Raw genomic sequence first — 23,684 nt, 5'->3', positions numbered from 1 at the left:
GGTTCAGTGTCCCTTTAATGTTCATTCACAGTGGTTACCTTATAAATGAAAATCAAGCATAAACCACTGTAAATGAACATTAAGAACAAGAAAGCATGCGAAATGTTTAGTTTTCAGAATTATTGTGTCTATTGGGTGTTACATTAAAGTTGGGCTTTTTTTTTAAAAAAAAAAAAAAGCAAACAAAAAATAACCTTCAAGTGGAGCTCCAGTCTGCAGCTAGACACATTTGCCTCTTGTAACAATTGTTTGTCACTTAAAGTTGGTTAAAAAAAAATGTTACAAGAGGAAGGATAAAAATGTAACTAACTGACATTTGTCAGAAAAAAATCTCCTACTCATTTGAAAATTCAAACTAAGTGCTTTTCATTATCTTTTTTATTACGCATTTATTAATTATTACATTATATTGTGTTTAGTGGTCCTTTAAAGGGACAATAGAAACCTCTTGCTTTTGTTTTCAAATTGTACTCGTACCACACTCCCTAAAGAAGCCAGAAAGCAAATTCTGTTACCTAGGTTTTTTCAAAATAAGCATTTAAAAAAAAAAAAAAAAAAAAAAACTAGGTTATATAATTTTGCTTTTTAGGCTCTTTAGAGAGTGATGGACAAGCACAATTTTTACACAAAGCAAGTGGAGTTTAAGTTAAGGTTTCTTTAATTACCACTGTAAGGTTAAATATCTCTTTTTGTTTAAGACGTTCTAGGTTCTTTTGTAAAAGATCCAGTTTCCAATGTCTGTATATGTTTTTCTTACATAGGTTGCCACAATCTGTATATTATTATGCATCTGTTGGTTCTGCACTTTGTTCAGCATCACAATCTCAATTTTTTTTTACAGAAAAAGAATTTGGACGCAATGTTAAGATTATCCAAGTGGATTTCACAAAAGGATCTGAAATATACCAGCTAATTGAAGATGAATTAAAAGGAATGGAAATAGGAATTCTGGGTAAATAATAATGTCATGTATAGCAATTTTTTAAAAAACAGAAGAATCAGGATAGGCTTGGACCATATGTGGGTGTTAAAGACATCCATTTCAATGTGAATTTAAAAATATTTTCCTAAATGCTTAATCTCATATTTGTAGTGTATGACTATGCCAGACCTCACAACTGTACCTATTTGAGAGGGACAATCCCTAATCCTGAGCTCTGTCCCTCTGAAACAGACATATGTCCCGATCTGCAGAATTTCTCTTGGTGCACTCATAGACAACCCAGACACACCCACAGACTGCCCAGATAGGCCCTGACTGCCCAAACACACACTGACCAACCAGACACGCCCATGACCACACACCCTTCCAACACAGTCCGTCCCCACAAAATAGTGACTGCACCTCCACCTCCCAAGCCCCTAATACCTAGCCACAAATGTTGGGAGGTATTCTATGCTGCAGACAGCATAATGTTTAGCTATGTAGGAAGACGTATTATCAACAGAAAAAAAATGTAGTTCACCCAGCATGTTATTTACAATACTGGATACCATATCACTAGAAGGATAAAACATAGGAAATCATTCAGTTTTCAAAATGTCAGGGAATTCTGGGGTTAAAAAACTCAGAACAGAAATATCATATACAGGTGGCCCTCGTTTTACAACGGTTCAATTTACACCGTTTCAGAATAACAACCTTTTTTTCCAGTCATGTGACTGCTATTAAAAAGCATTGAGAAGCAGTGCATTTATTAATATAGCCAGTAGGTGGAGCTGTCCGCTTGTGTTGCAGCAAAGCCAAGCAAGCTGAAATTAATCAGATTAACCAGACCTGAGCTATCGAGCAGATTTCAAAGGAACAAGATCTTCCTGTCTATAAATCAGTGTGATTATTTTATTAGGTTTATAATGTTGTTTAGCAAATGTTTTTGTTCATTTAACTTAGTTTAATTATATATTCTGTGTTGTGAGATTATTTTATTGGGTTTATAATGCTGTTTAGCATTTAAAGTCTTCATTTCAAAGCTTTAAAAATAATGTATTTGGTGTTACTTATGACAATTTTGAGAGGGGCCTGGAACCTATCTCCCTCACTTCCCATTGACTTACATTATAAACTGTGTTTCAATTTACAACGGTTTCGATTTACAACCATTCCATCTGGAACCTAACCCCGGCATAAACTGAGGGCTACCTGTATTGTAAGCCTAGTGCATCTATGACAATTCTACTGTGAAAAATAGCAGAGTTGTGTAATCACTCAGGAATCTGAAACCTTAAACCAGTTGTTTTATTATGGGATAATGAGAGGAGGAATCAATTTTGTTTGTGGTTTAAAACTATAAAGTGTTCTTCTACCCAAATGCCCTGTATAAGAGGCCCCATGTGTCTGATTTTATTCTGGGAACATGAAAGGGTTTACAAACTTTATTGCTGAGACAAGGATACCAAGAAAAACAAAAGTGAATATATGAATATATATACCTGTATATCTAACAAGAAAATGCCGCCATCTTTATAGATTAGAAATAAAAACTATTATGTTTTGGTTTTATTATTAAATTATAAGTCTTATACCTATATTTCGCTTTGCATAATCCAGGTCATATGAGATTGATAGTTATTGTCATATAATCTTTTATTTGGGAAAATATCTGTAAACATTTCTTGTAAAAACGGAATAATTACATGTGTATATATGTGTTTATTAGAAATAGTAGGGGTACAAATACCATTATACATTTTCCTGTTGTGTAGAGATTGAATACCATGGCAGAAAGGAAAATCTTTTTTATGGCCTTAATATATACAGTTTGGTAAAGATAATATAATATGATTATAGATTCAACAACATTCAAGAGGATATCATTTTTTAGAATTAAAATAAAAAGGAATACAAAAAGGTGGGGTCTATACACTGAACCTGTGAGACTCACTTTTCAGAACGGTAGTTGATACATAGGGCTAGATTTATGAAGCTCAATTTTTTAGTTTTTTCTACTATGTGGAGTAGGTTCATATACGCGAGCGAGCCCACAGCCACATATTTAAGAAGCAGAAACTGCTTCTTTTCCCTCTCAGCCTACACTTAAAGGGACAGGAAATTCCAAAATTGTATTTCATGATTCAGATAGAACATACAATTTCAAACAACTTTCCAATTTACTTCTATTAGAAAATTTGTTTAATTCCCGTGTTATCTATTGCTAAAGGAACAGCATTGCACTATTGGTAGATATCTGAACACATCTAGTTAGCCAATCACAAGAGACAAATGTGTGCATGCACCAATCAGCAACTAGCTCCCACTAGTGTAGGATAGGTACATATTCTTTTTCAACAAGGCATACCAAGAGAACAAAGCCCATTTGAAAATAGAAGTGAATTTAAAAGTGTCTTAAAATGACATGCTCTATCTGAATCATGCAAGATTAATTTTGACTTACCTATCCCTTTAAGCTAGGTATATCAGCTGACATTATACTCATTCTTTTATGTATCCTTTACCAAATTCTATATTTACTATAACCCTCTGACTGCAGATAAACATAATAATCATTGTCACTGCTAGAATTTTATGTAAAATGATGACTTCCTAGGTTTCTATCTCATATAAGTATCTTGTATTCTGCAAATTACTGCTGTTTAGGTGTAATAATATTGTCTTCCTCTTTTTCACAGTAAACAACGTGGGTATGGTAATGGCTGGCACACCTAGCCGATTTCTGAATGCTCCTGATCTGAGTAAGGTCAGTCATAGGTTAAGTATCAGTGATAGCTGAGACTGATATTATTCTCAGAAGGAACTAAATGTACCTTAAAGGGACAGTATACATTCATTTTCATATAACTGCATGTAATAGACAATACTATAAAGAATAATATGCACAGATACTGATATAAAAATCCAGTATAAAACCTTACTTAGAAGCTGTCACTTTAGCTCTGTTAAAAAGGTAGCTGGAAAGCCCACTGCAAGTGGGAAATAAGACACTCCCCCCTCCCCTTCTTTTGCATATGAAAAGACACTTTACACAAACAGGAGCAAGCTGGAGAAGGTAGCTGACAGTCTTCACATAAAACTTGGGGCTTGGTAAGGAGTCTGAAAATCAGAGCAATGTTATTTAAAAATAAGTAAAACTATACATTTTTTTAAAAACAAAAAACTTTATGGGCTATATAAATAGATCATCTACAAAACATTTATGCAAAGAAAAAATGTGTATAGTGTCCCTTTAAGGTCCCAAGCTAACATCACAAATTTATATGAAGAATGTAAAACTATTGCTGGTTACAACTTGCCCCTTGTTTTGTCCTTACCATACAGATTCATAGCATTCTACCCTTCAGAGTCCTTTATACCTTTTTTCAATAAGTTATTCTTTGCTCTCCCACCAAATCTACTCTCCATACTGATCCCTGGTTATGTATCACAAAATGAAACCATGGGAACTATGCTGGAAAGCAACTATGTGTGGCCCATATGTTGCACACACTGGTAAGTTATGTCCCACAATAAGTGCAAAACATAGGAACAATGTTTTCTGTTTGTGTCACAGGTTATAATTCGATCTCCTTTGGTACAGATTCGACCTTGAGCCATAGATGAGAGAGATGCCCCCACTTAATCCTAATATTAAATCAGCCCACCAAATTAAGTAATTGACCTGTGAACATCTGTTATTCAACCCCCAACCCAATAAAGCCTCCAGCTCAGCATATTGGGTGCAAAACCCACATTCCATTTTATAAACCTACCTTTTATATAAAAAGTTAAACCATTTACTTAATGGAAATCTGGTACCTACATAAAGGGGACAGGTCCTTTGATTTGATTACTTCACAATCCATGTCCAGAGCCATCAGTTTGGGGAAGCATAAAGCTGCACGAGGCATCATATAAACAAACTTCTCAAGCCCAATAAACACTCTGTAATTTTGTTTTCTATCATTAAATTAATCCTATGTTTTATTACTAACAAGCACAGCATGTTCACTATTTTGTGAAGGAGGGGCACTGATGAAATCTGTACAATCTCATTATACCAGAACCAACCCTTGTCTGCTTAAAGGGACAGTATACTATAAAATTGTTTTTCCCTTAATGTGTTTCCAATTACTTTTTTTACCAGCTGCAGAGTATAAAATGTATGAGATTTTCTTTTTTAAGGCTTATTTGTGTATATGAATTAGCTGATTTTGTGTTTTGAAGCCATAACCTAATAAAATGGGTTGAGCTTGTAGGTATAATCAGATCTCATTACTTTATCACACTGTGTACATATACATGCTTCTTTATCTTATATCTGTCCGTAAACCAATCACCAATACTTGGAGAGAACAATGGAAAATTAACATTTTATTACGTTATCTCTTCTATAACCCACTGGGAGTGTCATTTCTTCTGCTGGCTGTGTTTACACAGCTTAGCCTCGAGGCCAAAAACTTTAAGGATAGGTGTGGATACCACTGGCTACATAAACTATTTCAAATGTCAATATAAGGGCAATGGAAATACTTGTAAACAATTTAATACACTCCAGCAGGTAAAGTGGAACATTGGGAACAAATAAACAGTAAACTGTCCCCTTAACCCCCTTTGGTCCAGCCTCACTTTGTCCTCCTCTCTCTAGACTCTAGAGTTAAAAGAACTTCCTTTAGGCTTGTCTTAACCTATTCCAGTCTTTGCATGTTTACTGAAAAGCTGCTTTAAATCATAGGCTAAAAAAAAGACATTAGCACAAAAAACTGTCACTTTAAGAAATGACTATTCTCTATAGACAGTTATAAATAGTTAGAGAAAATAAAGTGAAGTTCTGTGCTGGGACTGGGTAATCTATGTATTGCTAAACACTCTGCTTTTTTACCCTGGGCCTAACAATGCAGTTTGAATGTTTGTGAAGGTTTGTTTGTTCAGGAGACTTGAATGCTTTTTGCAAATATGTATAAATCACTTGAAGTTTTAAAGGGACATTAACTCTTGGGCATAACTACAGTAACATGGTTATTACCCACCACCCTATTGCATTTCTTCCTGTACCTGCAGCTCTCTTTAAAGCCATTCTCTTATTTTAACTCATTACCGATTAGAATCCAGTTGGTAAAGCTCTGCATTTTATACTGGGTGCCTCCATCTTGTAGCGCACGTATTGTTGCATCATGTGACAGAAGCAGTGATGTTACCACATTTTTGACAGCTGTACCTTGCACTTTAGCCCACATAATAATAGAGAGCAGAAGTGTTACATTTTTGCACAGTTTTAAAGTTACATAACAAGATGCAGAGCTTCACTAACTAATACTTGTTTGGGGTTGAAATAAGAAAATGACTGAATACAGCTGCAGGTACTGGAGGAAAAATAATAGCATTGTGAGTAGTACCCATACTACTGTAGTTGTAGTTTTATCTTCCTTTAAGCAAACAGCTTGAGGGCTAAACAAATGTTTGGGTAATTCATTGTTCCATATAGTCTATCGTGGCTGTGACAAGTTGAGAAAAAATTTTTTACAATATAAAAACACAGATTATCATTTTCCTTAGTATAAGGTGGGTTAGAAAGAAATGAAAAGCAGGAAAACTAACCAAAGGACCTTTTTAACAAAATCAGCTAGCTAAGGGACCTTTCTTAAAGGGACAGTTCACCCAAAAACTTTCTCCCCTTTAAATTATTCCCAATGATCCTTTTTACCTGCTAGAGTGTATTAAATTGGTTGCAAGTAGATCCTTTACTCATATTTCAGCATTTGAAATAGCTGATTTAGTTTGTGGTTTCCCAACCTATACTGAAAGTTTTGATACTGGCGTATACGCTATTGACAAGCCTAAGTAAACACAGCCAGCAGAAGAGATTACACCCTCAGTGGAATGCAGGATAGTTTAGTAATAAAATGATAATTTTCCATTGTTCTCTCTTTGTATTGAGCTTTAGTTTTCCAGACAAATATAAGATAAGGAAGCAAGTCTGTGTATACAAAGTTATAACATAATGAGATCTGATATTACCTGAAGCTCAACCCATTGTAATAGGCTGTGGTTTCAAAGCACAAAACCAGCTAATTCAGATACACAAATAAACCTGAAAATGCAATTTCTCAAATATTTTATACTCTGCAGTTGGTATAACAAGTCATTTAAAATACATTTATGGAAAAACAATTTTACAGTGTACTGTCCCTTTAAAGGGCTAGTAAAGTCAAAATTAAAATGTTATGTTTGAAATAGAGTATGCAATTTAAAATAATGTTTAATATATTTCTATTATCTTATTTGAAGGTGTTCCCTTGGCATCCTGTGTTGAAAAGCATACCTAAGTAGGCTCAAGAGCAGCAATGCACTACTGGGAGCTATCTGCTGATTGGTGGCTCTTGTCATGGGCACCTGATGTGTTCAGCTAGCTTCCAGGGGTACATTGATGCTCCTTCAACAAAATATACCAAGAGAATGAAGCAAATTTGATCATTTCAAATAAATTGGAAAGTTGTTAAAAAGGGTATGCTCTATCTGAATCAAGAAATACGTTTTATGTCCCTTTAAAAGACCGTGCCCTCAAAAGATAAGATAGTATGTAAGTACTAAATGGGGAGAGGGTAAGAATGTTGATAGCTCTATCCTATAGTATAGGTAGGGTTGCCACCTGTCCCTTAAAATACAGAACACTTATAAGTTACACATGCTGCAGGGTGTTTAGGGGGAATATGAATAGTGCTGTCCAGAAACACAATACATGTTCCTCCCTGCACACCCTGCAGCATGTGTAACTCATAAGTGTCCAGGAAAAACATTGCTGAAGTGGCAACCCTAAGTATAGGATATACTGCAGCAGTGAGTGAAATGAGTAGCAATTATGTGGTAGTTACTAGTTATGAATGTTATTAAAGTAATTTAATAATTACTGACTCCTTACATAGCCAATGAGAGTTGCATGTGCCCATTTTACATGTCATTAAAATGGAGCCGCAATGAATTGAGAGCTCAGGGTGGCTTTAAACCATAACATTTGGAGGTGTAAAAAGTACAATCATTAAAGGGATACTGAACCAACATTTTTCTTTTATGATTCAGATAGAGAATGCAATTTTAATCAACTTTTTAATTTCTCTTGGTATCTTTATTTAAAAAAGCAGGAATGTAAGCTTATGAGCCGGCCCATCTTTGGTTCAGCACCTAGGTTGTACTTTTGATTGGTGGCTAAACGGTATTCACCAATCAGCAAGCGCTATCCAGAGTGCTGAACCAAAAATGGGCCGGCTCGTAAGCTTACATTCCTGCTTTTTCAAATAAAGATAGCAAGAAAACGAAGAAAAATTGATAATAGGAGTAAATTAGAAAGTTGCTTAAAATTGCATACTCTATCTGAATCGTGAAAGAAAAATTTTGGGTTCAGTATCCCTTTAATATCAGGGATTCAGGTGGTAAAATCTTGGGATTGATCTTCTACCTATCCCTACCTTTCATTTTTTTTATTTATAAATTCCCTTCTATTTACTTGCTCTAAATACCACCCTGGAAATGTAAAAAAAGGTACTACCTAACAAAATGGGCATTTGGGATTCGTGAGTTTTGGGGTGCTAGAGTAATTTAATAGAAAGCCCAGCTCACCCCTAGAACTGCCAGTGTGATTGCTGTCATTATATCTGAGTCAGTGGCGTATTTAGGTTTTGTGCTGCCCTACCCACTAAAAATTCAGCTGCCCATCCCTGCCGGTTTTTCGCCATAACATTTTTTTAATCATGGAGTAAAGTTAATTTTTTATTTTATTTTTTTATGGTATTTCCAAAGCAAATGTTCACCAGTGTTTGCAAAACACTTGCATACCCACATTCACAGGCACACACAAACAAATAAACAAACACACACACACATTGTCACAGACACATACACACAGAGTTATACATGTGGTCACGTGTGCACACACACGCAAACATATACACATACACACATCTATCTATTGCTGCAGTATACATAAAACCCTCCAAACACAGATTTCTTGAAACAATACTTCCCCGAGCACAATACTGAGTGCTGAATGCCAACAGAACTAAAGGCAATAGCTAGCTAAATAAATGAAAACTGATGGGTTCTCTCTTCATTTACTCCCATTGAATGTAAGCTCCTTGGACAAAATCTCCCATTATATTTATATACCTTTATAATACTTCTAAAATAACTGCAAGCTTCTTAAAAATATAGACACAAAAATGTGCTGCACCCCTCCAATCTACTACCCTAGGCAATTGCCTTGTTTGCCTAAGCCAAAATACGCCCCTGATCTGAGTTAATCCTTCCTCTTTACAACTGTATTGACTTGTGTTAAAAGCAGCTGCAAAAAATTATTTTCGATTACTGGCAGTGTGTATATTGTTAAATGAGAGTTTACATTCATTCATCTAGATGTATATTTGCCTGGTGCAACAATTTCTTAGACACAATAATATATAAAGAAAAAAAAGGAAAAGTAATCTAGTGCACAATATATATATATATATATATATATATATATATATATATATATATATATATATATATTTATTTATATATTAACACTTAAAATATAACTTTAATACAAACTCATAAGGGATTGAGAATATCTATTAATGCACCGCCTCAAGTTTTAGTCGGTGTATTGGGAAACCCTTCCATAATTATTAGCATGTAGTGCTGTGAACAGCCTGAATCTAGTAAACAATAATTGAAAAAGTTTTAAATGTATTTCGACCCATGAACAGGCCTTTGTCAATGCAGAGAATATCATGTATACAGGCAAGCAACTTTTTTTTATATATGTTCCACCTGACACTTCTAAACTTTTCTGTTATCACAGTGCTGGGAGCAATGATCTCTAATTATAAACTTGCTAATATAATTTTTTTCTTATCTCTTACCAGGCAATAACTAATATTATCAACTGCAATGTGCAGTCAGTGTTACAGGTAAGAATCAACCATCACAGGCTGAAACCAGATTTGTTACTCATGTTCATGGTACATATGTGTGTTACACATTCATCTTTCCTTTAATATTCGTTTGTGTGTTCCCCCTATCCCATCTTTGAAGGTACATCTTCTGTCATTTTCTTTACAAGAAGACTTGCAAATGAATTTGAATAGTAAAGTATGCATCTTAGCTGGGTTAAAACATTTACTATTTTTCAAATTTACCAGTAACATTTTTATCAGTTGACTACTTCTCCACAACTGTGATACATGTCTGTAACAACAGTGAATATTTAATCCTGGAAGGACATTAGGATGAAGGAACTCAACAAACAGGACAAAACCCTGGAGTATTTGTACTATTATTTTAAAAGAACTGTGAACTTATGAATGGCAGGCAGCAAGCAGGGTCGTCTTTAATATTGACTGGACCCTGGGCAAACATTTTCTTGCCCCCCCCCCCCCCCCATGCAATTTCGCTCTCCACCCCAACATCCCAAAAAACAACTAACTCAACTTATTTTATGTATTTTTTTAAAAAAATCATTAGCCCAGCAGTGGATCATCCACTGCTGGGCTAATCATTTTAAAAAATATGAAATAAATTGCAATATGTGGAACTGGACCTAAGCAGTACTAATAAGTAACTAAATATATAAATTCATCCACTCTGGATTAATTTAATATGCTTTTGAATGTGATTCTGATGTGAGGTTGGCTGGTTAAAGAGATTTAGGGCAGCAAACAGGAGCAAAGCAAGGTAAAGACTGAGGAGGAAGCATGGAGGTGCAGACAAATATAAGTTTACTGACTGGAACAGCAGAACTACTATGGAAAGCTGTAAAATCTGAGACAGAGAGAAAAAAAAACTATAAAAATAAACCTTACCTTAATGTGTGAAGTATCAGCATGACACTATACATCAGCCACAGCAGCACATGTCACTTCTTTTTCTAAGGACAAATTCCCTCTCACCCTGCACTAGACAATGCTGCATGGGGGAGGGGCGTGTGTGCACTCACTTATTCTTCCCACTGACACTTTTCTATAAAGCACTGTTCCCCTAACAATAGTGAAATGCTTGTGCAATGCTGCCCCCTGCAGATTTGCAGCCAATCTTGTCAATCATCCTGATCTTATCTGATCGGGATAATTGCTGTCCGTCGCCTCAGAAGTGGCGGACGAGTTAAGAAGCAGCAGTCTTATGACCGCTGCTTCTTAACTCCTGATTCCAGCGAGCCTAAAGGCTCGCGCAGAATAAGCAGCTTGACTGCTTAATAATTCGGCCCCTTAGTGCCAATCTCTGTGTATACAGAGCACTGGCCATGAGTTTGAGTGCCTTTCATGCTTTTGCAACATGCATATGCCCAAATCATCTTAAAGGGACATTGTGGGGGGGTTTAAAAACACAGTAGTGCAGGGTCAATAGTCTTAAAATTACATGCAATTTTTTGACTATTATGGCCATTTAAGGGATAGAAAGGTAAAACTAGAAATGTGCATGAATGCATTTTAATTTTAAATAGAAGCATTTTTAAAAGTTATTACAGTTTTTGCAGCATATGCACATATGCTGGGTGTGACAAGAGTATTAGGATTCAAACACCATGCCTGCTCAGAAAGCTGTCAGTGGTATGTATTGCATCAGTGAATATTCAGTTTGTCATACAAGCCACTGCTGATTCTCTAAAAAGGGGTGGTGTTTGAATGCTGGTGCATGGGGCACTTACAGCATATGTGCATATGCAGATGAAAAATAGTAATAACTTTTAGTAGAAGCATTTTTGCTAATTGAAGTATATTTTGAAAATGCCTCAATTTAAAGGACACTTAAATACAGTAGAATAGCATAATCAACAAGTGCAGAATAAATGGATAATGTGGTGGCACTTAGTCTAGATTTTTTTTCTGACTAATTTGCCAGCCCCCTGTACCATGTGACACCCATCAGCCAATCACAAACTCATATATGTATACACAGTGACATACTCAGGAGTAGGTGTGCCTCAGAGAGCTTGAATATAAAAATTTAATAATGAAGTAAATTGGAAAATATTTGCCAGCCCCCTGTACCATGTGACACCCATCAGCCAATCACAAACTCATATACGTATACACAGTGACATACTCAGGAGTAGGTGTGCCTCAGAGAGCTTGAATATAAAAATTTGATAATGAAGTAAATTGGAAAATCTCTTAAAACTGTATACTCTATCAGAGGACAAACGCTCTTTAAAGTTTAGATGGAGGTTCTCAAGTAGTGGTTCAACATTTCACAGCAATACCAAACCACCGGAGAGATAACAATACAAAGCATGCACTAGGATCATTGTATCGTCTGGATTACGGATTTGGTAAAGTAAAGACTTTCCTCTTATTACGGAGACAATCCATGCTAAAAAATAAAATAAAAATATATATATTTCTATATATATATATAAGGCCGCAATGCATGCTGTTTGTTGCTGTTGTGGATATTTTGACTGTTCCGCATGTAATATACATTGGAAGTTATAAATTGCTGTTGGACTGTGATAAGAATGGACACTACCAAAAGAGCACAATATATTTAATATTGCTCTAAAGTAAATGCAGCTTGTGAAATATGTCAAGTTAGACTGCTGGCAAGTGCAGAGCATGATACACTGTATTAAAGGCACTTTCTGGAGGTAAACATAGATGCTTAACAAATGAATACCATGGAGTCAGAAAGCTGCTGAGCAGTGTCACCCTCTGGTAAAGGTATTGTTTAACCACTGTAAAGTGTATTTGAAGTAAACTTGAGTAATACTATCTCATACCCCCCAACTGTCCCGATTTTCGTGGGACAGTCCCGATTTTAGGGGTCTGTCCCCCTGTCCCGGGTTGCTAGCTATCTGTCCCGATTTGCCCCATGCATTAAAAAAAAAAATATATATATTTTTTTTAATTCTATTGGGCCCATACTCAGAAGCAGCTGGCTTTGCTCTCGCAAGGTTAGATACCTGTTAGATTCCCTGTGGAAAAGAAATGGTGTGTGTGGGTTAAGCAGGAGTAAGAAGGCTGTATACACTCTGACCTCAGGTAATGGTGACCTCCCTAAACTACCTCTGGTAGTGACGATGTCTAACCCCTGGTGATAATACTAGCATGCCTTCAGTTTTATACAATGAGCAGTGCTACTACCAGGGTAACGAACAGTGGCAGCCTCAGACTGCCAGCTAATGTGCTTGCCAACCCCAGGACCCCATACAATGAATTACAGATACCCATATATGATGTAGTGTGTGTGTCTATCTGTATCCATAACTGTGTGTGTGTATCTGTATGTATAAGTTTATGCTATGTAGTGTGTGTGTGTGTGTGTGTCTGCATGTATAAATGTAAGCTATGTAGTGTGTGTATGTATATCTGCATGTATAAGTGTGTATCTGTATGTATAAGTGTATGCTATGTAGTGTGTGTATGTGTCTGCATGTATAAATGTAAGCTATGTAGTGTGTGTGTATCTGCATGTATAAGTGTATGCTATGTAGTGTGTGTGTATCTGCATGTGTAAGTGTATGCTATGTAGTGTGTGTGTATCTGCATGTATAAGTGTATGCTATGTAGTGTGTGTGTGTATCTGCATGTATAAGTGTATGCTATGTAGTGTGTGTGTGTATCTGCATGTATAAGTGTATGATATGTAGTGTGTGTGTGTATCTGCATGTATAAGTGTATGCTATGTAGTGTGTGTGTATCTGCATGTATAAGTGTATGCTATGTAGTGTGTGTGCATCTGCATGTATAAGTGTATGCTATGTAGTGTGTGTGCATCTGCATGTGTAAGTGTATGCTATGTAGTGTGCTACTGTGCATTTTTGCTGACTTTAAAGGCCAGAATCTAGAATTTTAATGGGGAATGCAGAGAGCAGTTTTAAAGAATTTATTATTAAATGTCCAATTAAGATAAAAATATTTAGCAATGTCTTTGCAAAGGCTTATTAAATACATAGCTCACATAGCCATACCAGTGGTTTGAGCTTGTGTTTGATTTGCTGCCTAAGTGTATTAAAATATATGACTTTATTTAGAATTGTATTTATATAACTCTTTTGAATTTTGAAATGTTGGGAGGTATGCTATCTCCTTGTTATTAGGCCTAGATTCTTACCATGGTCACTATGGTAACAGATTTCTGCAGAAATGCAGTTACCCTCTGGTGGGGGAGTTGCCGGATTGTTATTTTTCTTTCAATTAATTAAATGGACACTCAAGTCAAAATTAAACTTTCATTATTCAGATAGGGCATGCAATTTTAAACAACTTTCCAATGTACTTCCATTAACAAAATGTGCACAGTCTTTTTATATTTAAACTTTTTGAATCACCAGCTCCTACTGAGCATGTGCAAAAATTCACAGAATAAACGTATATACATTTGTAATTGGCTGATGACTGTCACATGGTACGTGTATGCATTTGTGATTGGCTGATGGCTGTCACATGGTACAGGGGGAGTGGAAATAGACATACCTTTTAAAATTGTCAGAAAAAGATCTACTGCTCATTTGACGTTCAGACATAGGGGCCAATTTATCAATGTCTGACACACATCGCTGAATGCAGATTGCACAAGCAGTTCACCTGAAGGCTTGATAATTCGGCCCCTAAGTGCTTTTGCATTCTCTTGTAGTGATGTCGCGAACATAAAAATTTGGGTTCGCGAACCGGCGAACCCGGCGAACCGCCATAGACTTCAATGGGCAGGCGAATTTTAAAACCCACAGTGACTCTTTCTGGCCACAATAGTGATGGAAAAGTTGTTTCAAGGGGACTAACACCTGGACTGTGGCGTGCCGGAAGGGGGATCTATGGCAAAACTCCCATGGAAAATTACATAGTTGATGCAGAGTCTGGTTTTAATCCATAAAGGGCATAAATCACCTAACATTCCTAAATTGTTTGGAATAACGTGCTTTAAAAAATCAGGTATGATGTATCGATCAGGTAGTGTAAGGGTTACGCCCGCTTCACAGTGACAGACCAAACTCCCACAGCGGGTACAACATCATCATCATCATCATCATCATCATCATCACACCGTACGTCCATGTGTGTAATGCTGCCTGACTGAGACATATCCCTGTTATCTACATCCTCTGGCAATAATGGTTGCGCATCACTCATTTCTTCCAACTGATGTGTAAATAACTCCTCTGACAGATCAAATGAAGCGAAAAAATATGATATAAATCAGATGCGCCCTTAAAATAAACTAAATAAACTTAGTGTTAATAACCATATGGTGTGACGTGTACTAAACCTCTGGAATTAAAATCGTTGTGGTAACCAACTCAATCCAGGATGTAGTGTTACATATACAATGTTAATAAGAAGCAAAAATAATGATAGAACCGTCTCAATGAGAAAGATATTACAGATACAAAAATAATTGATAGAACCGTCTCAATGAGACAGATAACAAAAGTCCACACTAAAAGAGATCTGTCAAAGTACTCCAGGCACCAAACTCATTCCAGATCGATAATGGCCAGTTGCAAGTTCTGTTGAAAAGACGAAGAGAAGAGGCGCCAAATAGTGTGTACCGTTATGCTACAAGAGGCCAAAACCCCATATACAAATCTTACTTACAAGATATTCAGCACTTGAGAAGTGCCACATGAGCCTTCTGAACAATTAGCAGCCGTCCAGCTAGCTGTGTTTGCAGATCTAACCTCCAGTTGCGGGCTGTAGGTGAAACAGGAAGACACAGAAGCGCGACAATAGTGTGTATCAGTGAGAAAAATAACTAAAATATACTCACAAGATATAGAGCACTTGATAAGTGCCACAAAGACCTCCTGGACAATTTACAGCTGTCCAGATCTGGCTCATGTGGCACTTCTCAAGTGCTGAATATCTTGTGAGTAAGATTTGTATATGGGGTTCTGGCCTCTTGTAGCATAACGGTACACACTATTTGGCGCCTCTTCTCTTCTTCTTTTCAACAGATCAAATGAAGCGGCTGTGGTGCTAGTGTTGGTGGTGGCGGCAGGCGGGCGAGTGGTAACTTGAGAGGTGCCCGAAGCTAAGCTGGAGGAGGATGGTGCGTCAAGGTTCCGAGCGGATGCTGTAGAAGATTGGGTGTCCTGTGTTAGCCAGTCAACTATGTCCTCAGAACTTTTCGAGTTCAGGGTACGTGGCCTCTGAACACTGGGCATTATTCTAGGGCCAAAGGGAATCACAGCACCACAACCACGATGGCCCCTGTGGGGTGCCTGCCTCTACCTGTCATTTTTTTTTTGATTAGTGGTACTATGCGTGCAAGCTACTGTGACAACAGATATGAGTGGCATTGTGCACTGGCAGAAGTTGGCAGAGTAGACGCTGTAGGCCTGACACACACGCTTGCAGACAACTAACTGCTATTCAAAAACAGTCAAAATTGTATTTTTTTTTTAATGTACACTACTGTTACACCAGATATGAGTTGCACTGGTGTGACACTGTGCCCTGGCAGGCCCTGAAAAATCTGTTACACATCTACAACCACCAAAAAACAACCATGCTAAATAGTTTCTTAATGTTGTCCTGAGTTTAGAAATACCCAATGTTAACGTTCTTTGCTTTTTTTGCAAGTTATAGGGAAATAAATACAAGAAGCACTTTGCTATTTCAAAACCACTTTTTTTCAAAATGAGCGCTAGTTACATTGGAACCCTGATATCTGTCAGGAAAACCTGAATATCCCTTGACATGTATATATTTTGTTTTAGAAGACATCCCAAAGTATTGATCTAGGCCCATTTTGGTATATTTCATGCCACCATTTCATCGCCAAATGCGATCAAATAAAAAAAAATTGTTCACTTTTTCACAAACTTTAGGTTTCTCACAGAAATTATTTACAAACAACTTATGCAATTATGGCATAAATGGTTGTAAATGCTTCTCTGGGATCCCCTTTGTTCAGAAATAGCAGACATATATGACTTTGGCGTTGCTTTCTTGTAATTAGAAGGCCGCTAAATGCTGCTGCGCATCACACGTGTATTATGGCTAGCAGTGAAGGGGTTAATTAGGTAGTTTGTAGGGAGCTTGCAGGGTTAATTTTAGCTTTAGTGTAGAGATCAGCTTCCCACCTGACACATAAGACCCCCTGATCCCTCCCAAACAGCTCCCTTCCTTCCCCCACCCCACAATTGTCCCCGCCATCTTAAGTACTGGCAGAAAGTCTGCCAGAAGTAAAATAAAAGGTTTTAAAAAAAAAATTAATTGTTTTTTTAAGCATATTTACATATGCTGTGGTGTAGCATCCCCCCTTAGCCCCCAACCTCCCTGATCCCCCCCAAAACAGCTCTCTAACCCTCCCCATCTGCCTTATTGGCGGCCATTTAGGGTACTGGCAGCTGTCTGCCAGTACCCAGTTTGCAAAAAAAGTAGTTTTTTTCTGGGTTTTTTTTTTTTTTCTGTAGTGTAGCTTCCCCCCCCCCCCACAGACCAACCCCCACCACCTGCCTGATCCTTTTTTTTTTTATTATTTTTATTCCTTTTTTTTAAAAAAAAATTACACCAACTTTTTCTGTAGTGTAGCGGTTCCCACCCGCTCCCTCCCCGTGCACGCGCCTGCCCCTGCCCTCCCGTGCACGCGCGCGTCCTGGCGCCCCCGGACATCCCCGAACCACGATCCTGCCCCCCTCCACTAACTGCTATTATTTCACAGTCAAATTTCTAAAAAATGTTAACCCCTTAAGGACCAAGGCCATTTTTCAATTTCTTTCCCTTAAGGACCAGGGTGCTTGTGTTTAGCTGTAATAAGAACCCAGGTTTGGTACGCAGGACTACCTTATCCGAATGAAAAATCAGATAAGGAGAATCACATTGTAAGGCAGATAGCTCAGAGACTCTACGAGCCGAGGAAATAGCTACCAAAAAAGAACTTTCCAAGATAAAAGCTTGATATCTATGGAATGAAGAGGTTCAAACGGAACTCCTTGAAGAACCTTAAGAACCAAGTTTAAGCTCCATGGTGGAGCAACAGATTTAAACACAGGCTTGATTCTAATTAAAACCTGACAAAATGCCTGAACGTCTGGAACATCTGCCAGACGCTTAACTAGCTGACAATCCTTTTTCCAAACCTTCTTGGAGAAAAGATAATATCCTAGCAATCCTGACCTTACTCCATGAGTAACCCTTGGATTCACACCAATAAAGATATCTACGCCATACCTTATGGTAAATTTTCCTGGTGACAGGCTTTCGTGCCTGTCTTAAGATATCAATAACTGACTCGGAGAAGCCACGCTTTGATAAAATTAAGCGTTCAATCTCCAGGCAGTCAGCCTTAGAGAAATTAGATTTGGATGGTTGAAAGGACCCTGAAGTAGAAGGTCCTGTTTCAGAGGCAGAGACCATGGTGGAAAGGATGACATGTCCACTAGATCTGCATACCAGGTCCTGCGTGGCCACGCAGGTGCTATCAGAATCACAGATGCTCTCTCCTGCTTGATCTTGGCAATCAGTCGAGGGAGCAGAGGAAACGGTGGAAACACATAAGCCAGGTTGAAAGACCAGGGCGCTGCTAGAGCATCTATCTGTGTCGCCTTGTGATCCCTGGACCTGGATCCGTAACACGGAAGCTTGGCGTTCTGGCGAGATGCCATGAGATCCAGTTCTGGTTTGCCCCAACGATGAATCAGTTGTGCAAATGCCTCCGGATGGAGTTCCCACTCTCCCGGATGAAAAGTCTGACAACTTATAAAATCCGCCTCCCAGTGCTCTACACCTGGGATATGGATAGCTGATAGGTGGCAAGAGTGAATCTCTGCCCAGCGAATTATTTTTGAAACTTCTAACATCTCTAGGGAACTTCTCGTTCCCCCTTGATGGTTGATGTAAGCTACAGTTGTGATGTTGTCCGACTGAAATCTGATGTACCTCAGAGTTGCTAACTGAGGCCAAGCCTGAAGAGCCTTGAATATCGATCTTAGTTCCAGAATATTTAATGGAAGGAGAGACTCCTCCTGAGTCCACGATCCCTGAGCCTTCAGGGAGTTCCAGACTGCACCCCAACCTAGAAGGCTGGCATCTGTCGTAACAATTGTCCAATCTGGCCTGCGAAAGGTCATACCTTTGGACAGATGGACCCGAGATAGCCATCAGAGAAGAGAATCCCTGGTCTCTTGGTCCAGATTCAGTTGAGGGGACAAATCTGTGTAATCCCCGCTCCACTGACTGAGCATGCATAGTTGCAGTGGTCTCAGATGTAAGCGTGTAAACGGCACTATGTCCATTGCCGCTACCATTAAGCCGATTACTTCCATACACTGAACCACCGAAGGGCGCGGAATGGAATGAAGAACCCGGCAGGAATTTAGAAGCTTTGATAACCTGGACTCCGTCAGGTGAATTTTCATTTCTACAGAATCTATCAGAGTCCCTAGAAAGGAAACTCTTGTGAGTGGGGATAGAGAACTCTTTTCCTCGTTCACTTTCCACCCATGCGACCACAGAAATGCCAGTACTACGTCCGTATGAGACTTGGCAATTTGGAAGTTTGACGCCTGTATCAGGATGTCGTCTAAATAAGGGGCTACTGCTATGCCCCGCGGCCTTAGGACCGCTATAAGTGACCCTAGAACCTTTGTAAAGATTCTTGGGGCTGTAGCTAATCCCAAGGGAAGAGCTACAACTGGTAATGCCTGTCTTAAAAGGCAAACCTGAGAAACCGATGATGATCTTTGTGTATCGTAATGTGAAGATAAGCATCCTTTAGATCCACTGTAGTCATATATTGACCCTCCTGGATCAGTGGTAGGATGGTACGAATAGTTTCCATCTTGAACGACGGAATTTTGAGGAATTTGTTTAAGATCTTTAAATCCAAAATTGGTCTGAAGGTTCCCTCTTTTTTGGGAACCACAATCAGATTTGAGTAAAAACCCTGTCCCTGTTCCTCCTTTGGAACTGGATGGATCACTCCCATAACTAGGAGGACTCGTACACAGTGTAAGAATGCCTCTCTCTTTATCTGGTGTGCAGATAATTGTGAAAGGTGAAATCTCCCTTTTGGGGGGGAAGCTTTGAAGTCCATAAGATATCCCTGGGATATAATTTCTAACGCCCAGGGATCCGGAACATCTCTTGCCCACGCCTGGGCAAAGAGTGAAAGTCTGCCCCCTACTAGATCCGTTCCCGGATAGGGGGCCGTTCCTTCATGCTGTCTTAGAGGCAGCAGCAGGCTTTTTTACCTGCTTACCTTTTTTCCAGGTCAGGTTTGGTCTCCAGACCGTCTTGGATTGAGCAAAAGTTCCCTCTTGTTTATTATTAGAGGAAGTTGATGCCGCACCTGCCTTGAAGTTTTGAAAGGCACGAAAATTAGACTGTTTGGCCCTAGATTTGGACCTGTCCTGAGGAAGGGCATGACCTTTTCCTCCAGTGATATCAGCAATAATCTCCTTCAACCAGGCCCGAATAGGGTCTGCCCCTTGAAGGGAATGTTAAGTAGCTTAGATTTTGAAGTCACGTCAGCTGACCATGATCTAAGCCATAGCGCTCTGCGCGCCTGTATAGCAAAACCAGAATTCTTAGCCGTTAGTTTAGTCAAATGAACAATGGCATCAGAATAAAAGAATTGGCTAGCTTAAGTGCTCTAAGTTTGCCAAGTATGTCATCCAATGGAGTCGCTACCTGTAAAGCCTCTTCCAGAGACTCAAACCAGTACGCCGCAGCAGCAATGACAGGGGCAATGCATGCAAGGGGCTGTAGGATAAAACCTTGTTGAATAAATATTTTCTTAAGGTAACCTCTAATTTTTTATCCATTGGATCTAAAAAAAAAATAGGAGGGGAAGAGAACGGCACACCTGGTCTATCCCATTCCTTATTAATAATTTCTGTAAACCTTTTAGGTATTTGGAAAAACATCAGTACACACCGGCACTGCAAAGTATTTATCCAGTCTACACAATTTCTCTGGCACTGCAATGGTATCACAGTCATTCAGAGCAGCTAAAACCTCCCTAAGCAACACGCGGAGGTGTTCAAGCATAAATTTAAATGTAGAAATATTAGAATCAGGTATCTTTCCTGAGTCATTAACATCACCCACTGACTGAAGCTCTCTTTCCTCAGCTTCTGCATATTGTGAGGCAGTATCAGACATGGTTCTTAAAGTGTCAGTATGCTCTGCATTTTGTCTCACCCCAGAGCTATCTCGCTTACCTCTAAGTTCAGGTAGTCTGGCTAATACCGCTGACAGTGTATTATCCATGACTGCCGCCATGTCTTGTAAAGTAAACGCTATGGGCGCCCTAGATGTACTTGGCGCCATTTGAGCGTGAGTCCCTTAAGCGGGAGTCAAAGGGTCTGACACGTGGGGAAAGTTAGTCGGCATAACTTCCCACTCGTCAGATTCCTCTGGTGATACATTTTTTAAAGACAGAAAATGATCTTTATTGCATAAAATGAAATCAGTACATTTGGTACACATTCTAAGAGGGGGTTCCACCATGGCTTTTAAACATAATAAACAAGGAGTTTCTTCTATGTCAGACATGTTTATACAGAATAGCAATGAGACTAGCAAGCTTGGAAAACACTTTAAATCAAGTTAACAAGCAAATATAAAAAACGGTACTGTGCCTTTAAGAGAAACAAATTTTGTCAGAATTTGAAAAACAGTGAAAAAATGCAGTAAATCAAACGAAATTTTTACAGTGTGTATAATAGGCTAACAGAGCATTGCACCCACTTGCAAATGGATGATTAACCCCTTAGTTTAAAAAAAACGATAAAAAAAAAAGAAATAGACGTTTTTTAACAGTCACAACCAACTGCCACAGCAATCTGTGGCCCTACCTTCCCCAATAAACGACTTTGGAAAGCCTTTGGGCCCTTTAGAGATGTCCTATAGCATTCAGAGGGCCTTTGAGGGAAGCTGGATGTCACAGTTTGTAATTTTAACTGCACCAACTGTAACTTTTATACTACAACAGTGGAAATTGTTTCTAGTCAACATTAAGCCAGCCATGTGGAAAAAACTAGGCCCCAATAAAGTTTTATCACCAAAGCATATATAAAAACGATTAAACATGCCAGCAAACGTTTTATATTGCAATATCATAAGGGTATTACCCCTGGGAGTAAGCATGATACCAGTCGTTATTAAATCACTGTATTCAGGCTTAACTTACATTAATCCGGTATCAGCAGCATTTTCTAGTGTTTTCCATCTCTAGAAAAAATTATAACTGCACATACCTGATAGCAGAATAAACTGCACGCCATTCTCTTGCTGAAGTTACCTCATCTGTGTAATCCCCTCAGACATATGTGAGAACAGCAATGGATCTTAGTTACAACCTGCTAAGATCATAGAAACCTCAGGCAGATTCTTCTTCTATTTACTGCCTGAGATAAAATAGCACACCTCTGGTACTATTTAAAAATAACAAACTTTTGATTGAAGAAAATAAACTAGCTATATTTAACCACTCTCTCCTACAACGTCCTTGCTTGTTGAGAGTTGCAAGAGAATGACTGGCTATGACAGTTAGGGGAGGAGCTATATTACAGCTCTGCTGTGGGTGTCCTCTTGCAATGCCCTGTTGGGAATGAGAATATCCCACAAGTAATGGATGATCTGTGGACTGGATACACCTTACAAGAGAAAAACACACTTTTTCTAACTTTGACCCCCAAAATCTGTTACACATCTACAACCACCAAAAAACAACCATGCTAAATAGTTTCTAAATTTTGTCCTGAGTTTAGAAATACCCAATGTTAACATGTTCTTTGCTTTTTTGCAAGTTATAGGGAAATAAATACAAGAAGCACTTTGCTATTTCAAAACCACTTTTTTTCAAAATGAGCGCTAGTTACATTGGAACCCTGATATCTGTCAGGAATACCTGAATATCCCTTGACATGTATATATTTTTTTAGAAGACATCCCAAAGTATTGATCTAGGCCCATTTTGGTATATTTCATGCCACCATTTCACCGCCAAATGCGATCAAATAAAAAAAAAATTGTTCACTTTTTCACAAACTTTAGGTTTCTCACAGAAATTATTTACAAACAACTTATGCAATTATGGCATAAATGGTTGTAAATGCTTCTCTGGAATCCATTTTGTTCAGAAAAAGCAGACATATATGACTTTGGCGTTGCTTTTTGGTAATTAGAAGGCTGCTAAATGCCACTGCGCACCACACGTGTTTTATGCCCAGCAGTGAAGGGGTTAATTAGGGAGCATGTAGGGAGCTTGTAGAGTTAATTGTAGCTTAAGTGTAGTATAGTAGACAACCCAAAGTATTGATCTAGGCCCATTTTGGTATATTTCATGCTACCATTTCACCGCCAAATGCGATCAAATTAAAAAAAAAAACGTTAAATTTTTCACAATTTTAGGTTTCTCACTGAAATCATTTACAAACAACTTGTGCAATTATGGCACAAATGGTTGTAAATGCTTCTCTGGGATCCCCTTTGTTCAGAAATAGCAGATATATATGATTTTGGCGTTGCTTTCTGGTAATTAGAAGGCCGCTAAATGCTGCTGCTCTTCAAACGTGTATTATGGTTAGCAGTGAAGGGGTTAATTAGGTAGTTTGTAGGGAGCTTGTAGGGTTAATTTTAGCTTTAGTGTAGAGATAGCCTCCCACCTGACACATCAGAGCCCCTGATCCCTCCCAAACAGCTCCCTTCCCTCCCCCACCCCACAATTGTCCCCGCCATCTTAAGTACTGGCAGAAAGTCTGCCAGTACTAAAATAAAAGGTTTTTTATTTTATTTTTTAGCATATTTACATATGCTGTGGTGTAGCATCCCCC

The 23,684-nt window shown here is 38.3% G+C and overlaps 1 protein-coding gene across 1 annotated transcript in view; it reads left to right on the top strand.

Annotated features, from left to right (window-relative positions):
* Positions 1–23,684, top strand: part of LOC128665120 (very-long-chain 3-oxoacyl-CoA reductase-B-like) — a 55,056-nt gene that overhangs the window by 17,465 nt on the left and 13,907 nt on the right. The window contains exons 4-6 of the mRNA XM_053719865.1: positions 842–952; positions 3,628–3,695; positions 9,832–9,876. Of these exons, the coding sequence (XP_053575840.1) occupies positions 842–952; positions 3,628–3,695; positions 9,832–9,876 (224 nt within the window). The remainder of the gene's footprint in view (positions 1–841; positions 953–3,627; positions 3,696–9,831; positions 9,877–23,684) is intronic.

Source organism: Bombina bombina, chromosome 6 (assembly GCF_027579735.1).
Source record: "Bombina bombina isolate aBomBom1 chromosome 6, aBomBom1.pri, whole genome shotgun sequence".
Taxonomy (NCBI): Eukaryota; Metazoa; Chordata; class Amphibia; order Anura; family Bombinatoridae; genus Bombina; species Bombina bombina.
This window is presented reverse-complemented; position numbering and strand designations above follow the sequence as displayed.